Below are 22,451 nucleotides of genomic sequence, written 5' to 3' on the forward strand. Positions count from 1 at the left end.
CTTTCGTGCCTCGCGCGTTGCATTCTTCCGACAGCGGTCGTTTTTGAAGGTCATTTTGAATTAACACTGGGCATACTTAACAATGACGCGTTTACATACCGAGACTTATATTAAAGCGTTATAAACGAGATATGTCATGCTATGCATTGCAGTCGTGAAAGCGGTTAGGCCTAGGACCATCGCGCACGTAATTTCCAATATATGATTATCGAATATCAAAAACTTGATAGCTTTTGAACAGCTCCCTGATAAAGTAATCAGGGGTTCAAGTACGTTTTATGAACGAAAGATGCCAAAAGGTATCTCGCGGAGTCATGGTTTTCAATGTAATTGCCAAATTGACACGTATGACTCAGGACATCGCTTGGTAAATGGTTGGATAATGCGTAAAACAGACCCCATAGTGGTCCTTAGCCTCTTATACAGCAACTCCAACCCCTGCTTCCTCGTGATACCAGCCGGAATACGAGCAACCTTAGCGGAGATTGGGTAACCAACCCCGGCGGAAACTAAGGTCGTATACCAACAGGAAAGAAGATACAGTGTGTCTCGACACTGTAAGGTGGCAGTCCCATCACGAGATTCGGTAGCGTAGACGAGAGTTCGACGTGCCCACGCATCATATTTTTGTGGATTTTAGGGCAGCATACGATACAGTTGAACGAGAATAGCTATGGCAGATAATGCACGAGTACGGGTTTCCGGACAAACTGACGCGGTTGATCAAAACTACTCTGGAGTGAGTGATGTACTACGTGCGCGTTTCGGGGACACTCTCGAGTCCTCTCGAATCGTGCAGAGGGTTGCGGCAAGCGGATGGACTATCCTGTAGGCTATTCAATATTGCTATTGAAGGTGCGATCCGGCGAGCATGCATCGAAACGAAAGAAACGATCTTCAGCAATAGAAGCCAATTCCTAGCCTTCGCAGACGACTTGGACATCATTACTAGAAACCTTGGGACGGCGGAGGCAATCTACGCTAGACTAAAAACGGAGGCTAGGAGAATAGGGTTACAAATCAATGCGTTGAAAAGCAAATATATGGTAGGAAGGACAGTGACTATTGACGGCGATGAACTGGAAGTGGTTGATGAGTTCGTATACTTGGGATCTCTGGTCACCGCCGACAATAATACGAGTAAGGAGTTCCAAGGACGCATTCAAGCTGGAAATCGAGCCTACTTTTCCCTCCGCAAGACGTTTCCATCAGGGAGCATACGCCGCCGCACAAAGCTGACGATATACAAAACGCTAATCAGACCGGTAGTCCTCTATGGACTTGAGACGGTAACTTTACTTACGGTTTTTGAACGAAAGGTGTTGCGGACTATTTTTGGCGGAGTACAAACGGAAAGCGGAGAGTGGCAGAGACATATGAATCACTAGCTACAGGCACTGCTTGGAGAGATTCCCATCGCACACCTCGCGAAAGTTGGGAGACTACGGCGGGCTAGCCACGTCGCAAGGATGCCGGACGACTGTGTAATGAAATCCGTTCTCCCCCACCGGAACCAGGAATAGAGGGGTCCAACGTGCTAGATGGCTCGACCAGGTTGAAGCCGACTTGCGTGTGTCGAGATGCGTAACGAATTGGCGACGAGTAGCCCAGGACCGAGTACAATGGAGAGGAATTCTTGATACGGCAAGAGCCACCCCGGCTCCCTGAATAAGTAACCCAGGACCGAAAGTACCATAACTTGTCAGACGTAGGATCTCTAACGGACCGTCACCACTAAAGTAAGTAAGTATTATTGGAACTTCTGAAATGGATAGGTTCGAAGAGTATAAAATAATATGTTTTATCGACTGAAATTTCAATAAAAAATTGTGAATCTATACCTATAAAAATGGATTTATGAATGTCTGTCTGTCCGTTTGTTCTTTGTAGAATTGAAAACTACTGAACCGATCGGCGTGAAAATTTGCATGTAAGGGTTTTTGGGGCCAGGGAAGGTTCTTATGATGGTTAGAGACCCCTCCATCCACTAAGAGGGGGGCTGCCATACAAATGGAACACAAATTTCTGTTTGTCTGTCCGTATGTTCCTTATAGAATCGAAAACTACTGAACCGATCGGCGTGAAAATTTGCATGTAGGGGTTTTTGGGGCCAGGGAAGGTTCTTATGATGTGATGGTTAGAGACCCCTCCACTCACCAAGAGGGGGATTCTCATACAAATCTATACCTATAAAAATGGATTTCTGTCTGTCTGCCCGTATGTTCCTTATAGAATCGAAAACTATTGAACCGATTGGCGTGAAAATTTGCATGTAGGGGGTTTTGGGGCCGGGGAAGATTCTTATGATGGTTAGAGACCTCTCCCCCCGCTAAGAGGAGGGGCTGCCATACAAATGAAACACAAATTTCTGTCTGTCTGTCCCTATGTTCCTTATAGAATCGAAAACTACTGAACCGATCCGCGTAAAAATTTGGGGCCAGGGAAGGTTCTTATGATGGTTAGTGACCCCTCCACCCACTAAGAGGGGGGGCTCCCATACAAATCTATACCTATAAAAATGGATTTCTGTCTGTCTGTCCGTATGTTCCTTATAGAATCGAACACTACTGAACCGATCGGCGTGAAAATTTGCATGTAGAGGTTTTTGGAGCCGGGGAAGATTCTTATGATGGTTAGAGACCTCTCCCCGCACTAAGAGGAGGGGCTGCCATACAAATGAAACACAAATTTCTGTCTGTCTGTCCCTATGTTCCTTATAGAATCGAAAACTACTGTACCGATCCGCGTGAAAATTTGGGGCCAGGGAAGGTTCTTATGATGGTTAGTGACCCCTCCACCCACTAAGAGGGGGGGCTCCCATACAAATCTATACCTATAAAAATGGATTTCTGTCTGTCTGCCCGTATGTTCCTTATAGAATCGAAAACTATTGAACCGATTGGCATAAAAATTTGCATGTAGGGGTTTTTGGGGCCGGGGAAAATTCTTATGATGGTTAGAGACCTCTCCCCGCACTAAGAGGAGGGGCTGCCATACAAATGAAACACATATTTCTGTCTGTCTGCCCGTATGTTCCTTATAGAATCGAAAACTACCGAACCGATCGGCGTGAAAATTTGCATGCAGAGGTTTTTGGAGCCGGGGAAGATTCTTATGATGATTAGAGACCTCTCCACCCACTAAGAGGAGGGGCTGCCATACTAATGAAATACAAATTTCTGACTGTCTGCCCGTATGTTCCTTATAGAATCGAAAACTACTGAACCGATCGGTGTGAAAATTTACATGTAGGAGTTTTTGGGGCTGGGGAAGGTTCTTATGATACTTAGGGACCTCTCCCCCGACTAAGAAGGGGGGGGGGGCTTCCATACAAATGAATACAAATTTCTGCACAACTCGAGAATTAATCAAGCAAATGGAACTAAATTTGGCATGTGGGTGTTTTAGGAGACAAGATATTTTTCTATGGTGATTTGAGACCCCTCCCCTATTTGGGAAGGGAATTATGACCACTCTCTTCTTCAAGAGAGGGGGCTCGCATACAAGTGAAATACAAATTTCCTCATAACTCAAGAACTAATCAAGCAAACGGAACCAAATTTGGCATGTGAAGGTTTTTGGAGGCAAGAATTTTTTCTATTATGAATTAGGACGCCTCTCCACTTTAGGAGGGGGGCTCCTATTCAAATGAAATACAAATTTCCTCATAACTCGAGAACCAATTAATCAAATGGAACCAAATTTGGCATGTGGAGGTTTTTGGAGGCAAATTTTTTTTCTATGCTGCATTAGGACTCCTCCCCTTTTTAGGAGGGGGGCTCCCATACAAATGAAATACAAATTTCCTCATAACTCTAGAACTAATTAAGCAAAAGGAACCAAATTTGGCATGTGGGTGTTTTGGGAGGCAAATTCTTTTTCTATGGTGCATTAAGACCCCTATCCTCTTCAAGAGGGAAATTATGAACCCTCCCCCCTATAAGAGGGGACACTCCCATACAAATGAAATATGTACAAATTTCCTCATAAATATAGTACTAATCAACCAAATGGAACCAAATTTGGCATGTGGGGGGTTTGGAGGCAGGATTTTTTTATGATGGTTTTAGTTCCCTCACCCCTGTGGTAGGCTTAACCCCTCTCATACAAATAAAACAGAAATTTTTGCGTAACTTAAAAACTAATCGAACTCGAGAAATTTTAGATCCTTCCATAAAACATTAGTCAATAACAAGACCACCGAAAACTATCAATTAGGTACTGACCTCTACTTCTATTACTTCTTTCAGTTGGGTCCGAACGAGCGACAGCGAGTAAGGAGAGGATAACCCCTGCGAAATGCTACTTTCCACGAAAACATTTTCCGTGAAATGGTACATCCCGCGTAAGGTTTTCCGCGAAATGATATTCCGCGAAATCCTATATTCCGCGTTATGGTCAACCGAGAATTGGTGTTCCGCAAAATAGTATTCGGCGAAATGTTATATAATCATGGCGAATATTTTAATGCTAGCCGCTTTATTTTATCAGGCTTAGCAATGGGGGGAGCTGTTTTCTACTTTACTGTGAGGAAAATTTGTATATTAAACCACCCATGAACTCCTCAGAAACTTACAAAACTCGAGATTGTGACAAAGGTCATCCGGCAATTTTGTTTACTGCTTCATACGGGGTCCTTCTTATGTACGGTGTTTAACGTATGCATTGAAACAAAAGAAGCGATTTTTTATGCGATTACCCTGCCATCTCTGTTGGCAACCCACCAATGCATCGCCAATCGTAGCAACCCTGTTGTGTGCAGAAAAAAATTGACAGCGTTTTCAGTTGATTTATGGCAGTTATGGCGAAAAAGGTCGAGCAACTACGCTCGATGCTTTGTTCGTACTACTAGCTCGACCCCCGAACGAAGAAGTTGGCCACCATGAGGTCTCGAGAGCGTCGAATGGAAGCCTGGTTCCGGCTCCCGACGGTAAAGTATAACAGATGCTAAAGAGGAAGACCGCGAGCAAGGTAGGCTTTATTGTTGCGTGCCTTGGACCGCGAGGTCGGAGTAACCGGCTAAATGATGGAGAAGTACCTGGCCAAAATGAACATTTTTATACGAAGCGTTAGCCGACGTCACCCGCCTCTGAACAGCGGGCAATCACCCAGAAGGACCGACTACCAATAACATTCACCAAAGTCGAGCCAGACCGTTTGTAAATTATGTTTCACGTTTATGATGAATTCGAATTCTAACTGATCATCGGGGCTTTCAGCAATCGGGGCCAGCCACAAAAACAACCATTAAGACTGTCGCAGTGGTTTTTTTACTCAATGCCCTTCTGGCATATAAAAAAACTGCTTATTTCTTGTCCATTATATTTTCCAGCTCTGACGATTCATATGTTGAAAAACATTTTGAAGAACTCGAAAAATTGCCTTTTTCAAAAAGAATCGAAATTAGAAAGGCACAAAATAACATCATACTATTCAATTTTGATCGGAGAGCTTAATTATGATAGATCGGTCATTATTCGCCGCAAATCCAGTTACGTCAGGTGTTGTTTTGAACTGGCTTGGCTAGCTGCAGGCAGAACTATTAGCTTTCAATCGTGCCGGCTCGGTGCAGTTCCATTCGGTCATCACTATGCCATCAATGTTCGGTCATCGCACAATAACCGACATTTACACCACACTTCTTACCCTCTGTGCGGCAAGTTTTGCACTCGAGGTGTTTTAGCACCATAACGGGTTTTGGTTTTCAAATTCACCAGTCAAACTCAATTACAAATTCAAATTGCTTTTTTTTATTTGTGTAATGTAGGCTAGCATTTAAAGCAGTTTTCGTTCGCACCTATTTTATTCCCATCTCGAGTTGATTGTTTGCTTGAAACATTATGCAACAAAGCTGAATATTTCGAGCTGAAATCTGCACGAGCAGCATCTACCTGCTTAATTGAAATTATAACTGTTTGACATTATGCATCGCAGCCGTATAACCAAATGGCGAAGGTGAACGACTTTCCGGCCAGGCAAAGCACACAAGAAACAGTTGGAAAGCCATAGCAAATACAGGTGTTGAAACCCGTAGGGAATTGATTCGTAACAACCGTAAAAAAGAGCAGCAATTCTTTGCCACATGGTTAGCCAACTAGCAGCAGCAGCACCAGCAGCGCCGGCAGCAGTAGGTAGATTCCGCGCCTAATGATAAGCAATTGCACCGCAAACTCCGGCCAAGTCCGGGAGAGGGCGTGAATCGAGGGAAAAGGAATTCGTGAGGTATGTGAAAGCAGCGACCCAAAACAAAACAGAAAAAAATATCGCATACAGGCGCGAGGCGAGGTGCGATTATGCAGTCTTGCCTATGCCGACGACCACGACCACGGCGCGGCGGCTCTCTTTCGAGTTTAAGCTCCCGGTGCAAACTTACGGCCAGACTCGTGCTGCTATTATATTCTCTTCTGTGCAGATTGCATTGCAGTGAATCACCTTAACACTGCTGCTGGAGAAATGCGAAACCAATTCACCTAAGAGGTTATTATTTTCTCACGCTAGACTGGGGAGCAGTTTTTTGATTATGCAGCTGGTGTTTGCGGTAATTTTTTCTTCTTTCGTACCTACACTACCAGCCAGCTGGATCTGTGAATAAATTGAACCGCGAATCAAATTATTGGGAAAACCAAAGAATTCGCTACGAGGTGAATAATCAGTTTATTTGGAATTTGCAATGGAAATCGAGCTTAGTATGAGCTCTATACAGTCGAAAAAATTTCGCCAAACACACTCTCGGATGAAGGTAAGTTTTCCACACTAAATAAAAACATAAACTGGCAGTAAAGCCTGCTTTATTAGTAGTTAATAACTGATTTATTTTCCTTATGTTAGAACAAATGTCAGAACTTGAATTTGTTTTACCAAAGCCACGCAGTGGCAGTCTGCCTCTTATCATATTATAACTAAGGAGAGCAAGCCGACGACGACTTTTAAGTAAATGACAAAAGTCACAATTACTTGTTATGTAAATATAAACATGAATCCCGCTGACGAAATCACATCATTGTCGAAACGCAGCAGAATATGTTTTGAATCACAAACAAACATTTAGTCGCATTTGGTGTTGACGAAGAAGACACAGTTTCCAGAGGCTATAACAGGCTTCTTCGTCCGATAATGCCTTATAGGAAGCTGCAAACCTCAAAAATGGAAGATCGCTTTTGTTTAGAATTTATTCCTGCCATGAATTTCGATTTGCTGTTATTATTTGTAAAAAAAACTTTTAGCTTTAGCTGCGTTTATTTACAGTGGTACTTTGTGACTGACAACGAATGCAATCACTCTGCGTTTGATCTTGGAAAAGTTCAACCAATATCTGTCGAAATCAAAGGTCCGATCAAACATAATGAGCTACTACTAGGCTATAAAACCATTCGAACGAGACTAATGACAACGAACTGACCCTTCTTAATGTTGCAATTTTCTAACCTTGTGACCGAGCGCATGCTGATTCGCCATCTTGAAGTACCTAGTGCAGATGGTTGTGCTTGACTCGGTAAACTTACGTAACTATCGGCAAATAGCGGGTTGTGTTCGAAAAGAATCGACTTTCGCTTAAAAACGTGGTCAAACAGGCAGCCTTTCCAAGTAAGAAATAAGCATCACAAATGGAATTAATCTAGATGCAAACCAATAAGCATTATAGTTACCTTAAATATTACACAAAAACTACATTGGCTAAATATACGTCTTTACTGCTAACCCTCGAATTCGAACAGAATTTTTGACGGAAAATTACAACAACTATGCAGTCGAATAGCTAATATACATATATGGGTCATTCCACGTCAAGTGTCCGAGTGCCATGTAATCGACCTTCTCAGATTTCAACCAAATTATGTCAGATTGTTCGTTTCAGGTCAGTAAAAAAATCCCAAGTTTGGTGTCGATTGGATGTCTCCTCGATTAATGGGAGTAACTTCCACGCTAACGCACAGTGTTTTTACAATGAATAGAGCCTCACTGCTTCAATGAATGTAATTTTACTCTTGATTTTTTATGAAAAATCGATGGTTTCTTTCTTTAAATCGCTATATGTTGGGAACACTGGCAACCCTAACCCAGAAGTTACCACAGGGCTCACCGTTGATAGGTAACTGTCATCCGGATCTGGCCGGGTTGGCTGATAAACGGCTGAATAATGCGTACCGTCGGTGCCTTGTGCACGTGTAGGCATAAAATAGACACTACAGTGATTCATAGCCTCTTATTCAGTAACTCCTATTCCTACCTCCTCGTGGTACCAGCCGGGATACGAGCAACTTTGGTGGAGATCGGGTAACCAACCCCGGTGGAAGCCAAGGTCGCATGCTGACAGAAAAGGAGGGCTCTTTCGAGTTTCGTTGGTGTTGGTGTAGCAGGCTTTGCAAGCCGTCACCACCAAAAATACTAAAGCACGGAACGAAGAACAAGGAAATTCTTACTGGAACAATCGGAATAGACCCACGCGACGAAAAAGGACTATGGATTGGAAACTCGGAACGTAGAACTGCCGATCTCTCAGCTTCCAAGAGAGCACTCGAGTGCCCTCCGCTGTATTGAAGAGCCGCAAGTTCGACGTCGTAGCGCTGCAGGAGGTGTGCTGGAAGAGCTCAACGGTACGTACGTTCAGAGATGGACATGCCATCTACCAGAGCTGCGGCAACACACACGAGCTGGGTACAGCTTTCATAGTGATGGGCGAGATGCGGAAACGGGTGATTGGGTGGTGGCTAATCAATCCTCGAATGTGCAGTTTGAGAATCAAGGGCCGATTCTTCAATATAAGCATCAACAAGGTGCACAGCCCTCACCTCAGAAGTACCGATGACGACAAGGATGAATTCTACGCGCAGTTGGAGAGTGAATACGACCGCTGTCCAACACATGATATCAAGATCGTCATCGGGGATTTTAATGCTCAGGTCGGCAAGGAGGAGGAATACAAACCGGTGATTGGAAGATTCAGTGCACACCAGCGGACCAATGAAATGGGCCTAAGACTTATCGACTTTGCCGCCTCCAAGAATATGGCCGAACGTAGTACCTTTCTCCAGCACAGAATCCATCACCTGGAGGTCACCAAATCAGACAGAATCACAGATCGACCACGTTTTGATCGACAGTCGGCACTTCTCAGACATTATCGACGTTAGATCCTATGAAACGCTAAGCGTTGACTCGGACCACTACCTAGTGATGGTTAAAATGCGCCCAAGACTGTCCGTTGTGAACAACTTTCGGTACCGACGCCAGCCTCGGTTAGATCTCGCACGGCTGAAGCAGCCAGACGTCGCCGCAAATTACGCACATTCGAAGCTGCGCTACCAGAAGAGGACGAGTTGGACGAAGCCCCTCTCGAGGACTGTTGGAACACCTGCAAAACAGCCATCAACAGTGTAGCGGAGAGCTTCATCGGGCATGTAGCACGGAATCAGCAGAACGATTGGTTTGACGATGATTGTAGGAAGGTAATAGATGGCAAGAACGCTGAGCGGGCGGCCAAGATGCGTAGTGCCACACATCAGAACGTGGAAAGACGCGAAACCAAATCTTTCGGGAGAAAAAGCGCCACCTGGAAGAGCAGGAATATGCAGAGTTGGAGCGGCTGCATCGTTCTCAGGAAACGCGAAAGTTCTGCCAGAAACTGAACGGATCCCGCAAAGGCTTTGTGCCGCGAGCCGAAATGTGTCGGTATAAGACTGGCAGTATTCTGACGGACGATCGTGAGGTGACCGATAGGTGGAAGCAGCACTTCGACGAACACCTGAATGGCGCCCAGGCGGAGACTTATGGCGGCTGGGAAAGCGATTTCGACGGTGCAACAAACGGAGAAGAGGTGCCAGCCCCAACCATAGGCGAAGTTAAGGAGGCCATCATGCAGCTAAAGAACAAGTCAGCTGAAAAAGATGGCATCGGAGTGGAGCTTATTAAAATGGGACCAGAAAAGCTGGCCGTTTGTCTGCACCGACTAATTTCTAGAATTTGTGACACGGAACAGCTACCGGAGGAGTAGAAAGATGGGGTTATCTGCCCGATCTATAAGAAGGGCGACAAGTTGGACTGTGAGAACTATCGAGCGATCACCGTTCTCAATGCCGCCTATAAAGTGCTGTCCCAAATCATTTTCCGCCGTCTATCACCAATTGCGAATAGATTTGTGGGAACTTATCAAGGCTTCGTCGAAGGTCGGTCTACAACGGATCAAATATTTACACTGCGGCAAATCCTCCAAAAGGGCCGTGAATACGGAGTTCCCACGCATCATTTGTTCGTTGACTTCAAAGCCACTTATGATACCATCGATCGGAAAGAGCTATGGAAAATTATGGACGAGAACAGCTTCCCTAGGAAGCTCATCAAACTGATTAAATCTACGATGGATGGTACACAGTGCTGTGTTCGGATTTCGGGTGGATCGTCAAGTTCATTCGATTGATTGGGTTAAAGGTAAATACGTCTAAAACAAAGTACATGCTGGCCAACGGAACCGAGGCCGAACGACACCGCTTGGGCAGTAGTATATTGATCGACGGCGATGAGTTTGAGGTAGTCGATGAATTTGTCTACCTTGGCTCACCGGTAACGGCGGACAATGATACCAGCCGTGAGATTCGGAGGCGTATTATTAGCGGAAGTCGTGCTTACTATGGGCTTCACAAGCAATTGCGGTCGAGCAGACTAAGTCTCCGTACAAAGTGCACCCTGTACAAGACGCTTATTAGAGATTAGATTGTTCTCTACGGGCATGAAACATGGACAATGCTCGAGGAGGACCTGCGAGTGCTCAGAGTTTTCGAACGAAGAGTGCTAAGAACGATCTTCAGCGGTGTACAGGAAAACGGAGTATGGAGGCGGAGGATGAACCATGAACTCGCACAGCTCTATGGCGAACCCAGTATCCAGAAGGTGGCTAAAGCTGGACGGATACGATGGGCAGGGCATGTTGCCAGAATGCCGGATAACTACCCTGCAAAGATGGTGTTCGTCGCAAATCCGGTAGGAACAAGACGACCAGGAGCGCAGCGAGTAAGATGGTTAGACCAGATGGAGCGAGATCTGGCGGAGAGTACTCGGTGTCCGAGGAATTGGAGAGCGATAGCCCTCAACCGAGTTACACGGAGAAACTTTGTTCAACAGACTGTCTCTTAGGATGGCAAGCCACCTAAGTAAGTAAGTCATCCGGATTGATGCCACTGATATCATCGCTCAATTGTCAAGCCACGTCATCGCGATCATTCTTTTCTTTCCCGGCAATTGAGCAAGACCACATTTTAATGTCTTGTAAAATAAAGTCTTTTTATAGTTTCGTTACGTAGTGAATAGTATAATGATTTACCTTATCACACCATCTCGATGCGAGTGTCGTGAGTGTTTTTTCGTCGAAAAATCTTACGTAGGGAAAACGCGATCAAATTCTAACCACGACACCGCCGCGCCGCCGAAAAAAAGGAAGCGCATCAGCAACAAAATGGAGGACCAGGGGCAGCCGAACAATCAAAACCAGGGAAACGGTTTGCCTGGTCAAAATCAGCATCCGAGAGCCAATCCACCCGGTCAGAACCAGCAATTCCACCAGCAGATAATGTTTCCCCAGGGAATATCAGCAGAGGCTGTCATCGTCCAAATTTTGCAGCAGCAACAGGCAGTTACAAATCAGCTTCTCCAGCAACAGCGCGAATCTGTCCACCAGCAGCAGAGTTTTCTACAACAGCAGGAAGCACTTTTCCGGAACGCGACGTCATCAATCAACGTCAACGTTCCACCTAATCCGGAAGCCACTTGGGATTCATTAGCTGGTATTATTAAAGAGTTCCAGTTTGATCCTGAGAACCAGTGCACTTTTGCTGCCTGGTATGCCCGCTACGAGGACCTTTTCTCCAAAGATGCACAGAGACTGGACGATGCTGCAACAGTCAGATTGCTTTTGCGTCGTTGAGGAACTAACGACTATTACCGGTATGTAAGCTACATACTGCCGAAGACGCCCAAGGACCACAAGTTCGACGTCACGATCCAGAAACTTACAGCGTTGTTCGGGACCACTGAGTCAACGGTAAAGAAACGGTGCAGTACCCTCAGCATTACTAAAGCCCCGACCGAAGACTACGTCACTTTTGGATGTCGGGTGAGCAAAAAGTGCGTAGAATTTGAACTGGCGAAGATGTCCGAGCAGCAGTTTCAATGCCTCATTTAAACTGCTGCTCCACCGCGCACCGGACTGTTGGCGAAAATAGAGTGCAACGATGACGTCACACTGGAGGCAATGATCGAAGAATGTCAGCGGCTGATTAATTTAAAAAAATATACGGTGATGATAGAAGGCCCATTGGGACAGGTGCAAGCAATCAATGGAGGTCCACAGCATTATAACAAGTTCCGGAAGCGGTCGAGAGACAGGTGAAATCGTCCATCAATGCCAGAAGAGTCGAAGAAATTACCAGCAACGCCTTGTTGGAACTGCAGTGCAATGCACTACTCAAAGCACTGCAGTTTCCGAAATCATCGATACAGCAATTGTGAGCAGTTTGGTCACGAGGAGGGCTACTGCTCCAGTCAGGGATGATTCCTCCTCAGAATAAAAAAAGAGAAGAGAAAAATCACACCTTTCTCAGACGCGAATTATTGTGCTCTGTTTTAACTGTTCTGTTTTTACTGACTGCGATAGCTCGCAACTTGCACATTAATGTTCTACCTTCTACTCATTGAGGGAGTAAACTGAGCAACAAAATGCTAATACACTTTGGCTGCCTATGATATGGGACACAAAAAACTTCTTGCAGCGGCAACAGCGCAATAAATACTGCATATGACGATAGTGGATGATAGATATGGCAACATTGGAAGTTGCTTTTTCGCTCAATGAAAAACTAAAGTTTGTTAATATTTCTCTATATTTTTGCCTGTTTCGCTTTGCGTGGATGGATTTCTCATTTGTGGCAGCAGTTCTGCTCATTGTATTGAACAAAAAAAGATGCACTTTTTGCACAATGAGTGAGGAAATGGCAAGTCTGGCTCCAGTTCCAAGCGTTGGTCCAAGCCAATGAAGCCGCACAACGGTTAATATTCCACCAAAACTATCGTTTCCGTCGGTACCGTCTAGAGCAAACGACGGTTCGTACAAGTGGAAATCAACGGGGTTCCCGTGCGTCTACAACTGGATACGGTTTCGGACATCACCATCGTGTCCGAGCAAATCTGGAAACAACTAGGCCAACCAACAGCGCGCTGTTTCTGCAACACAGATTGCCAAATCAGCTTCAGGTGAGCAACTCGACTTACAGCACGAGTTTGCTTGTGAGGTAACTTTCAACGGATCGGCTCAAAGGGGTCGGATTTTCGTCTCCAAATGTTCCATCAACCTGCTGGGTATAGACTTCATCGACAAATTCAACCTTTGGTGTCTACCGATGGACAACTTTTGTAACCAGGTTAGCGGTGTACCAGCTGATGAAAATTCTTTGCAGAAGGCGTACCCGAAGCTTTTCAGTACAACGTTAGGGCTGTGCAACAAATCAGAGTCAAGCTAGTCCTCAAGGAATCCTGTCGCCCGGGTTTCCTCCCTTGCAGACCAGTTTCCTATGCCATGCTCCCTACAGTGGACGAGGAACCTGATCGACTGGAACGGTTGAACATCATTTCACCAGTGGACTACAGCGAGTGGGCGGCTCCGATAGTGGTGGTCAGGAAGACGAATGGCACCATACGCATATGTGGAGATTACTTCACAGGGCTCAACGAGCGGCTCCAGTCCCATCAATATCCACTCCCATTGCCTCAGGATTTTTTCTTTAAGCTGACCAGCTGCACCGTGTTCAGCACAATCGACTTGTCCGACGCGTTTCTGCAAATGGAAGTCGATGAAAGTTCTCGCAGCATGCTCACCATCAATACCCACCGTGGCCTGTACCAATACAACAGATTACCACCCGGGTAAAGGCTACACCAGGGGCATTCCAGCAGCTGATCGATACCATGCTGGCTGGACTTCCGGGTACCTTTGGGTACTTAGATGATGTCGTCGTTGGAGGCAAGGACGCTAAGGAGCATCAACGGAATCTGCACTCAGTTCTACAGCGAATTCAAGAGTGCGGGTTCACCATACGCTCTGAAAAGTGCTCTTTTGCGAAGACGCAGATTGGATACTTGGGTCTCTTGCTGGATCAAGATGGTATTCACCCAGATCCAACCAAAATCGCAGCGATCAAGAGCATGCCCCCACCGACGGACCTCACCGGGGTTCGCAATAAATTATTACGGGAAGTTTGTTCCAAACATGAGGACTCTTCGCTATCCGTTGGACGAGTTACTCAAAGATAGCTCATCGTTCAAGAGGACTCCGGAATGCCAGCAGGCGTTTAATGAATTCAAGGATATTTTATCCTCCGATCTTTTGCTTACCCATTACGACCGAAAGCAGGAGATTGTAGTGTCCGCCGACGCATCTTCAATTGGAGTTGGGGCAACAATTAGCCATAAGTTCCCTGACGGCAGAGTCATGGTCATTCAGCATGCTTCCCGGGCACTCAACGCTGCAGAGAAACGATACTCCCAGCCGGATCGTGAAACGAGCAGTGCGCAAAATTCAGGAGGGAGAAGGTAATTATCTAGCTCACATCTAGCCTGTTGCCTTTTTTATGCACAGGAGAATTATGAGCTGATTTCAAATGAAGAACTTGCCCTTAATTCTCAACACGGTTATCCACGACCCTCCCCGGACAACTCGTTGCTTGTTCTTTCAAAATTCTATTTTTAAAAAGTTGATTCACGTTCTATTGAAACTATTTAATTTAACTATCTATTCAATTTGTTAGTCTCTGAGCTGACTACGCTGACTAACAAAATAGCTAGTACCGGTTCATGAAGAGTTCTAATATTCCAGATACCGAGCTCCCAATCGTTTGTTTGTTGACTTTCAAAATCAAAAGCAAACAAGAACATTGTTGATTATTTCTCATATTTCATGGCAGTGAGTGACAGTTTCTAGACATCAGCCATCAGCCTGCTACGATTGAGGTGAAAGCAAGGCAACATAACTGATTGCCTTATTTACAATCTCATTAATGTTCAAAAAATTTGATATGAATCAAAACAGATCAAAACAATAGCTGTATATTAAAATTTCACGCTATGCCTAATAAAATTCAAATTTTATTGTATCTCACGACTAAGTAGTTTTGCACAATGAACAGACATAAAAGATAATAACATTTGTTTTACATATCTCACGATGAAATCTTTTTGCAAGAAAACACTATAGATTTGCGATTAGAAACTCGATAGGATAGCGATCCCCACATGCGAACTGCCTGCTAAGTGCACTTAGCAACAACAGTGACCGACACAACGCATCATGTTTTAACTGTTTTAGCCAACTGTGAAAGTCTGTGCTATAATTTTCTTGATCGCAAAATCTTAAAAAAATGTTTGAATTTTAATCCTGCTTGTACCGCCGCCAACACAATCAGCTGCATATTCATTGTCTGTGATCACAAGCGCAAAATCAACTTGTAGACGAAAAAACCGACAGGAAAACCCGAAAGGAAACGCAATTAGGAACTACTTTCGAGTTGTTCCTTCGTTTGCCTCAAGGTTAAGCAAGAATAAATGTTGGGAAACAAGCACAACACACACACACTTACCTCCGATCGCAGGATGATCTCATAAGCTTGCTGCCAGTGGATGCAGAAGCTATCGTAGCACGCCTTTGGGTCACAATCGGATGCGTCGAACGCACGCAAGGTTCCGTTAGTGGAACTTCCGCCACGACCCGATGTACCGCTGCCGGTACCGCCTCCGGTTTTGGAAAAACTGTGCCGCAGTGGGCTGGATCGAAGCCAGCTCATATTGCCGCTGCTGTTGTTGTTGTTTATACGGGACCGAATAGACCGTCACTATCGTCACGCTTGCAGTAGATACAAAACGGATAGTCTGTGTAACTGACACTCCCGTTTGATGATAATGTCAAATACGACACCTTCGATCGGATATCCACACCCGCTCCAGGGAGCACTTCATTCATGCGATGCAGCACACCTTCTATCTTCTTTTTCTCCGGTAGGTAATCAGCGCGCGGACGCTTCAGAGGCCCCAACACTGTACAGTTAGCACTTTATTCGATTTACTTTAATTTACACATTTCTCATACAGCAATAATAACTGTTTCATTTCTGCCATAGCTGGGTTAGACTGTAGAAGGCTTGGAACACTGAACGACCGCTTGAGGGTCTTTAATGACAGCCGGCTGTGATAGCAGCGGCGGCGGTCGTTTCGTAACAATGGAACATTGCTCGTCGCAGCAGTAAATTCTTGCGTTGTTCTTCTTTTGGTCGATTTTCCATGCAATATTTTCCTATGCGAATCTAGCTAATTAAAGTTTGCACCAAAACACCGCGCTGTTCTCGGCCTTGCCTGCCCCGACGCACCGCCTGACGTTGGGAGATAATCAAATGCAATTAGAACAAAATTTACATTTTGTACTTGCTGCTGGTCTTTACCTTATGATAACAGAAACAGGGAGAGAAATAGAGTGGCAATGGCACTTCGCCTTATCAATGCAGATAATTAGACATTGTACATAATATTATGGAAATATATACTTTGTGTAATTTGTGATACATCGTGCTTGCTTGCTCAAATTTCTAGAGCTCACGTAGAAAAATATTGAGCTGTACTTTTGGCTAATTAAAATTTTGACTGTTCATGCTACTTGGGTATTTCATGAACAAATAAGAATTGTTTGCGAGATATCTTCTCGCCGTTTAAGCATTCGGAATCTTGCTGGCAATATTCCAAATCATAGTTCTATAATGTGACACGATTAAAAAGTAAAAAGAATTACAAAAAAATGCATCAATTGCTTGAAAGTGCTTTAGACTGCTGGCAATCAAAGTTCGATTGGCAAATTACATGACAACCTGCAGGGCGGACGAATCTCGTCCAAAAATTTTGAATGATTTTTTCGCCACCCACTTTTACTGGCGGCGAATGCCAGTAAAACGGCAAGCCGAAATCGGCAGACACCACAATCTGGAGGTGGTTCCTTTCTCCTTACTGGGCGCATGATCTCATTCCATCGATTTCAACGTTTCGATTGCTTTACCATCACACTTCTAGATTTTGTTATTATTTTGTCCGTATTTTTCTCCGCATCCCGTTCAGCACCGCGACAACAGCTCACAGAGCGAAATTTCTTTTGCAATCTTGACCTCCTTACGACACGGACAGTGACAAGCCGTCTGCCTGCTTGCTTGCTTACTGACTGCCTGTGCGCGGCGAGGCTGCACCGTAGCGCAGCTTCTATCTATACGGACAGCACTTGCCCAACCAATCAGTTCTCTCTCCCGTCGCATTTGTTCGTGCTTCCTTTCCCTTTATTCGCAGCAATCTAAATCTGTACTCCACATCGCATGTCTGTTTTACCCCCACGTCGGTAACTATAACTAGCAGACATGAATCAGACATTTTTCCATTTTCCTTATCATCATTATAACAATAAACACCTAATTCAAACCATAATCACTAAAATATTATTAGTTTTCTCTACCAGTTTTCTTCTAACACACATCTGTTTCTTTTTTTTTCATACAGTGAGGTTTTTTTTTCCTTCATGAGCAAGGGCACTGGCGACCGTGTAATACGCACTATGAAGGGTTCCAGTTGCAGCTCATTTTAACCCATTTTCCAGCCAATTAAATCGGAATTGTTTCTCACCAGCACACAATGCAAACGATGTACTTCTTCTTTCCCGAGGAAGTGCACACAAAAACAGGAAAAGAATACTATTCCCACTTTGGTGAAGATGACGAATAAAAAAAAACAGAGTAGGTGGAGTACTCCTGGTAGCAAGATTTACATCTTGCTTCGACTTGAATCACACGGCACCCTACTGCTACTAGTTACTTTACTTTACTATACAAAGCGAACGAAACGACGGGCACGGGAAAAATGTTACGCGAACGCGACCAACCTTCTTTTTCACTGCGAGATTGTAAAAAATTTTACTCGTTTTCTTTCATCTACCTGCTTCGTGGTGTTTCGTTGCTTCATTGACGTTTTGCTTTGCCTTTGTTTGATGAATGAATAACCGTTTTGCCCAGGTGGGATATTTGCAGGTCAATGTAAGGTGGGTTCAACTAATGCAATCTTTTATTATAAAATTATTATAGAAATGGTTTTGAAAATAAACTCAAGCTAATGCGGAATTTGTTTATTATCCTGGAGCCCAAAAGTCCATAAGCATTTAAGTCACTTTAAATGCTACTTAAAAACTATTTTGGCAAAATATGCGGCGTAACAAAATTGTTTACTTTCAGGACATCAAATTGGACTAGGTTAAATGTTCAAACGATAACATCGGTTGAAGAAGAGAGGTGGTTCTGCACTCTGGCGTACTTCCGAAACACAGATATCAAATTGGTATAGGTTGAAACGTCGTACGTAAAGAATCTTCGACTTGTTGGGACGGGGAGTTTCTGTTTTTTTTTTTACAAAAAACCCGTTCAAAAATTGATGACGTCTTTACCAACCAATCAGGATGCGAGGATTTATAGTTGGACAATGCTTCATTATTTTCAATTTTTTAATAGTGTACACTTACGAATTAATAGCATTCATCATTTGGACCAATGCGTAGAAGATGCTCCGATCAATTGATGCAAAAATATTGAAAATCGTTCGAGAAACCGCTAAGCTTTTAGCATCCAAACCCTGACCACTTTTCGAGAAAGATATTTTGGAATGATACTACAAAATGTAATATAATTCTTTTTTTCGAGTAGTGTTTTATACTGTTCGCTTAGAGAACCGTATTTAAAAAGAATTCCTCCTAGGCTTTCCATAGTGTAATGAAAAACTATTACGTCTTTGAATCTAAATTTTTCTCCGCTGTTATCCTTGTTTGGTTGTAGATGGTCGTTTTTGAGAAGCTTCCAATTAAAAGAATCGGGTAAGTCAAGTTCTTCAACGATGAATGGAATTCTCCTTTTCACTTGTGCTATGAATACCACCTATTCTCGCTGGGTTTCGATACTAAAATTGTTTACTTTTTTGGCACGTTCAATTGTCGCAAATCATGCAAATTTTAAAATTGTGAGTTTGGCTACTACGCCGGTCGAAATACAAAACTACGGTTTCAGGACTGCCGGAGTGGCGGTTCATCAGGGAGCCTATAAATTTGTATAGGCATGACCCGATTTTCGGCGATCCGCGTTTGTTTTTCGTCTCGTCCCGGGATAACAAATGACCGTGTTTTTTCCTTGGAATGATTGAAAAAATGTTAGGTTCAGTGTGTACAACTATGTACTGTAAAAGGCTTGACCACAAGGCAAGTGGTGGTGTTGGGAGGCACTTTTGTAGATCGAACGAAGCAGTACAAACACTAGGTATCGTTCTTGGCACTTGTGACCAGGGATGCCACATATAATTCTGTGTTTTTTGTTGGAAAAATCTGACAATCTGAACGGCGAGGAAAACTATCTGTACAAAAATCTGTCCAATGCAAAACAATGAGAGTGAAAGAGATAGAGTCATTTCGCTGACTATTTCCGTCTCTTTCAGTCTCATGTAAAAGCTCAAAAATCTGTTTAATCTGTGTAATTTGGCGAAAATCTGTATTCTATGCATACAGATTCTGTACAGGCGATTTCTTTCAAATATCTGTTAAACACAGAATAATCTGTGCATGTGGCAACCCTGCTTGTGACATCGTCGCGTTTCATGTCGTATCGTTGCTGGTGTAAATTTTGGGTTGTCTGTAATACGGATTTTTCCTCCGCATTCTGGACATTCTTTAGCGATATTTGTCACATTCGCAACATGTATCGATTTCGGGTTTTCTGAAATTATATAGTTCAAGCCGCGAAATATCATGCGATAGCTGTTGAAGTAAATAGGGTTATTTATTACAGTATACAGGTCATATAGCTTGGTGATATTCAAATTGCTGTCTAGGTGCTGCTCTGTCGACTTTTCTTTTGTTTGTTTGTTTCTCACCCTCTATTTTTAGTCAGCTTCTCTAAAGGCCGTTGCGGGACATGCTGTGAGCACACTTTTTTCTGAATGAATCCTTTAGTGCCATGCTTTGAAAATGTTTCTATGGCCTGAGCGAATCGACATGCATTAACCCACATGGAGCACCTGAGTATTTTTTTTATTAGGACATCGTGCCAATACAAACATTGTAATACTTATACTTACAAGGTATCTGTTTTGGGAAAGTTGAAAAAAGATACGTTGCATTTTGCGTGCTGCTCCTGGTCCAATGCCCTGATAATTGTTACACGAGGAAAATTCACATTTCCGACCCATTTCAATTCTAAGATGTTATCTCGTATACCGCAGATCAAAATAATCAGCACATTGAAATTCATGAATTGATATAAATGAAAATTGCAAGATGCCTTTTCGAAAGAACATAAAAATAGCTTATTTCCAGAGGGATTTATTTGTTTGGTCACGTGTTCATGAATGGACACAAATCGTATTCAAACATTTGACCAAAACAGTAAGCTGGTCTTTAGTTTAGAACATAATTTGAAGAAATTTTTTGATTCCAACCCCATTTTTTCCGGGTGGATTGCTCGATTTGTTATCAAAATACGACACAATGTTCCTCAGAATAAAAATTCTTGAGGTTAGAGTACTAACGTTTGGTTGTTTGTTGGACTACTATCGTACCTCGAACTCGAGCGAGATAAATTAAGGGGCCATAGTATTTTTTACACCATATTTTTGCCCTTATTTCAAAATTTTTTTTTCTCGACAACGCGGAAGGCGAATCGCTTTAGGTTTTTTGCATTCTAAACATTGTATTTTATACTAATATTTACAATTTTCTTTACATATCGGAACCTCTTGCCTCCTTCCCTACGGCTCCTTGAACATGATTATTCGAAAAAAACATGAATTGCGGTACCATGGATTGGCGCTCGGGGGCTTATCCGAAATGAAAAATTCCAAAACGACATGAAAGCACACCAAATTATCTTGTCTTTGGCCCATCCTTTTTTTAAAATTCGAACGCATAACAAAATGGTGGACATTCAAACATAAAAATCAGTTTTTTAGCCAAAAAATTGACTATAAACGTTTCTAAAAAATACATAAATTGCAATATCGAAAAAAGGAATTGCAATATCAAAGAAAAGATAATATTATAAGCTTTGAAACCAAAAAAGAAGCTAAAGAATCGCTTGCCTGACTTCAAATGAAATTCCCTGGCATTCCTTTAGTTTTCCAGGTTGAAACAAATTTCCAGCTTATCCCTAATTTTCCAAGCAATCGACATCGTGTAAAGGGTTTCGCGAAAAAGTGGCAGTAATGGCAGGCAACTTGATTCTCTTACGTTCTCTGGTATGAACGTTGAAGTCAACGGCGTATAACGGAAACAGCAAAGATGTCACCTCTTCAAATCAGTATAAATAAGATTCGGCTTAGTTTGAAGTTATTGTTGCAGTCACCGGCAGAATTTCAGATGAAACCTGAAGGATGATCACTGAAGAATGCATTGAGCGAACACGAAACAGAGCGGCTAAGACAGCAGCCCGTCAACGATTCGCTGAGCTAGAGGCCTAGTAAAAAATCTTATATACGGGATAAGAGCCTGGGTTAAGAGGGAGAAAGAACCGCCGCCAATAGACCAATGCAAAAATGTTACTGTTATACTGTTACTGAGAAATAGGCTTGTTTTGCTCATCTTCATAATAAATAAACAGAGCGATCTGCTTTTCACAGCGAACAAGTGCTTCGCATTTTGTGCAAACATTTTCTCTTCCCCCGAATAATACCAAATACTGTTTTCTCTGCGAGACGAGGTGCATCGTATCGGCGAAGATAATGCGGAAACTGCAGATTTCTTTAATCGCTTCCAGCGATATATTTGGTAGCTTTACACTTGGATCTGTAATTTGGAACACCTTCGCCGATGGTACCAACGCTAAACAGAAACAGGAATTCGGGAGCATAGATGGAAGTAGATCCTGATGCCAGTGAGGTAGTAGTAACCACACTGGCATCAGAAACAGAGGCCTGATGTGCGAGATGATTCGAACAGGGCAAAAGCAACTTGCGACTTCCGAGACGCCGGGAAATTGGCCACGAGTAACTCAAGATCGAGTTGAATGGAAACGACTGCTTGGAATATCGCTAGTTACCTCGGCCCTATGCCGACGATGACGATCTGGTTGTTTTTTGTAAATTTGTTCAAATGAACAAAATCCTAATTTGATTTACGCGATGCTAACCGAGACGTTTATTGTTGCAATTTAACATCCTGCCATCGGAATCCACATAAAAACAGCTTCTCATGGCGAAAAAAGATCGATTTATCTTGCGGATTTCAGTGATATATTGATCGATGGGTTCTAACTGGGAAAAGTGGTGCCGTTTCTTTGCCTAGAACTGACAGAAACAGATGCGTGTTTTGAAGATCATTGAAATTCCTACATAAATATCTTTCTTTTGGTATCAAATTTAAA

General features: G+C 43.4%; 1 protein-coding gene across 5 annotated transcripts in view; it reads right to left on the bottom strand.

Annotated features, from left to right (window-relative positions):
• Positions 1–17,930, bottom strand: part of LOC128738847 (FHIP family protein AAEL005291) — a 41,807-nt gene extending 23,877 nt beyond the window's left edge. For 2 of the 5 annotated variants that reach the window (XM_053834285.1, XM_053834281.1), the window contains exons 1-2: positions 17,689–17,843; positions 15,618–16,403 (exon numbers count right to left, since the gene is read on the bottom strand). In XM_053834285.1, the coding sequence (XP_053690260.1) occupies positions 15,618–15,821 (204 nt within the window). In that variant the 5' untranslated portion in view covers positions 15,822–16,403; positions 17,689–17,843. Of the gene's footprint in view, positions 1–15,617; positions 16,404–17,688; positions 17,844–17,882 lie in introns of those variants that run through there. The other 3 variants (XM_053834282.1, XM_053834284.1, XM_053834283.1) reach the window with 3 other exon arrangements.
• Positions 17,931–22,451: the final 4,521 nt, after the last annotated feature.

Source organism: Sabethes cyaneus, chromosome 2 (assembly GCF_943734655.1).
Source record: "Sabethes cyaneus chromosome 2, idSabCyanKW18_F2, whole genome shotgun sequence".
NCBI classification, from domain to species: Eukaryota; Metazoa; Arthropoda; class Insecta; order Diptera; family Culicidae; genus Sabethes; species Sabethes cyaneus.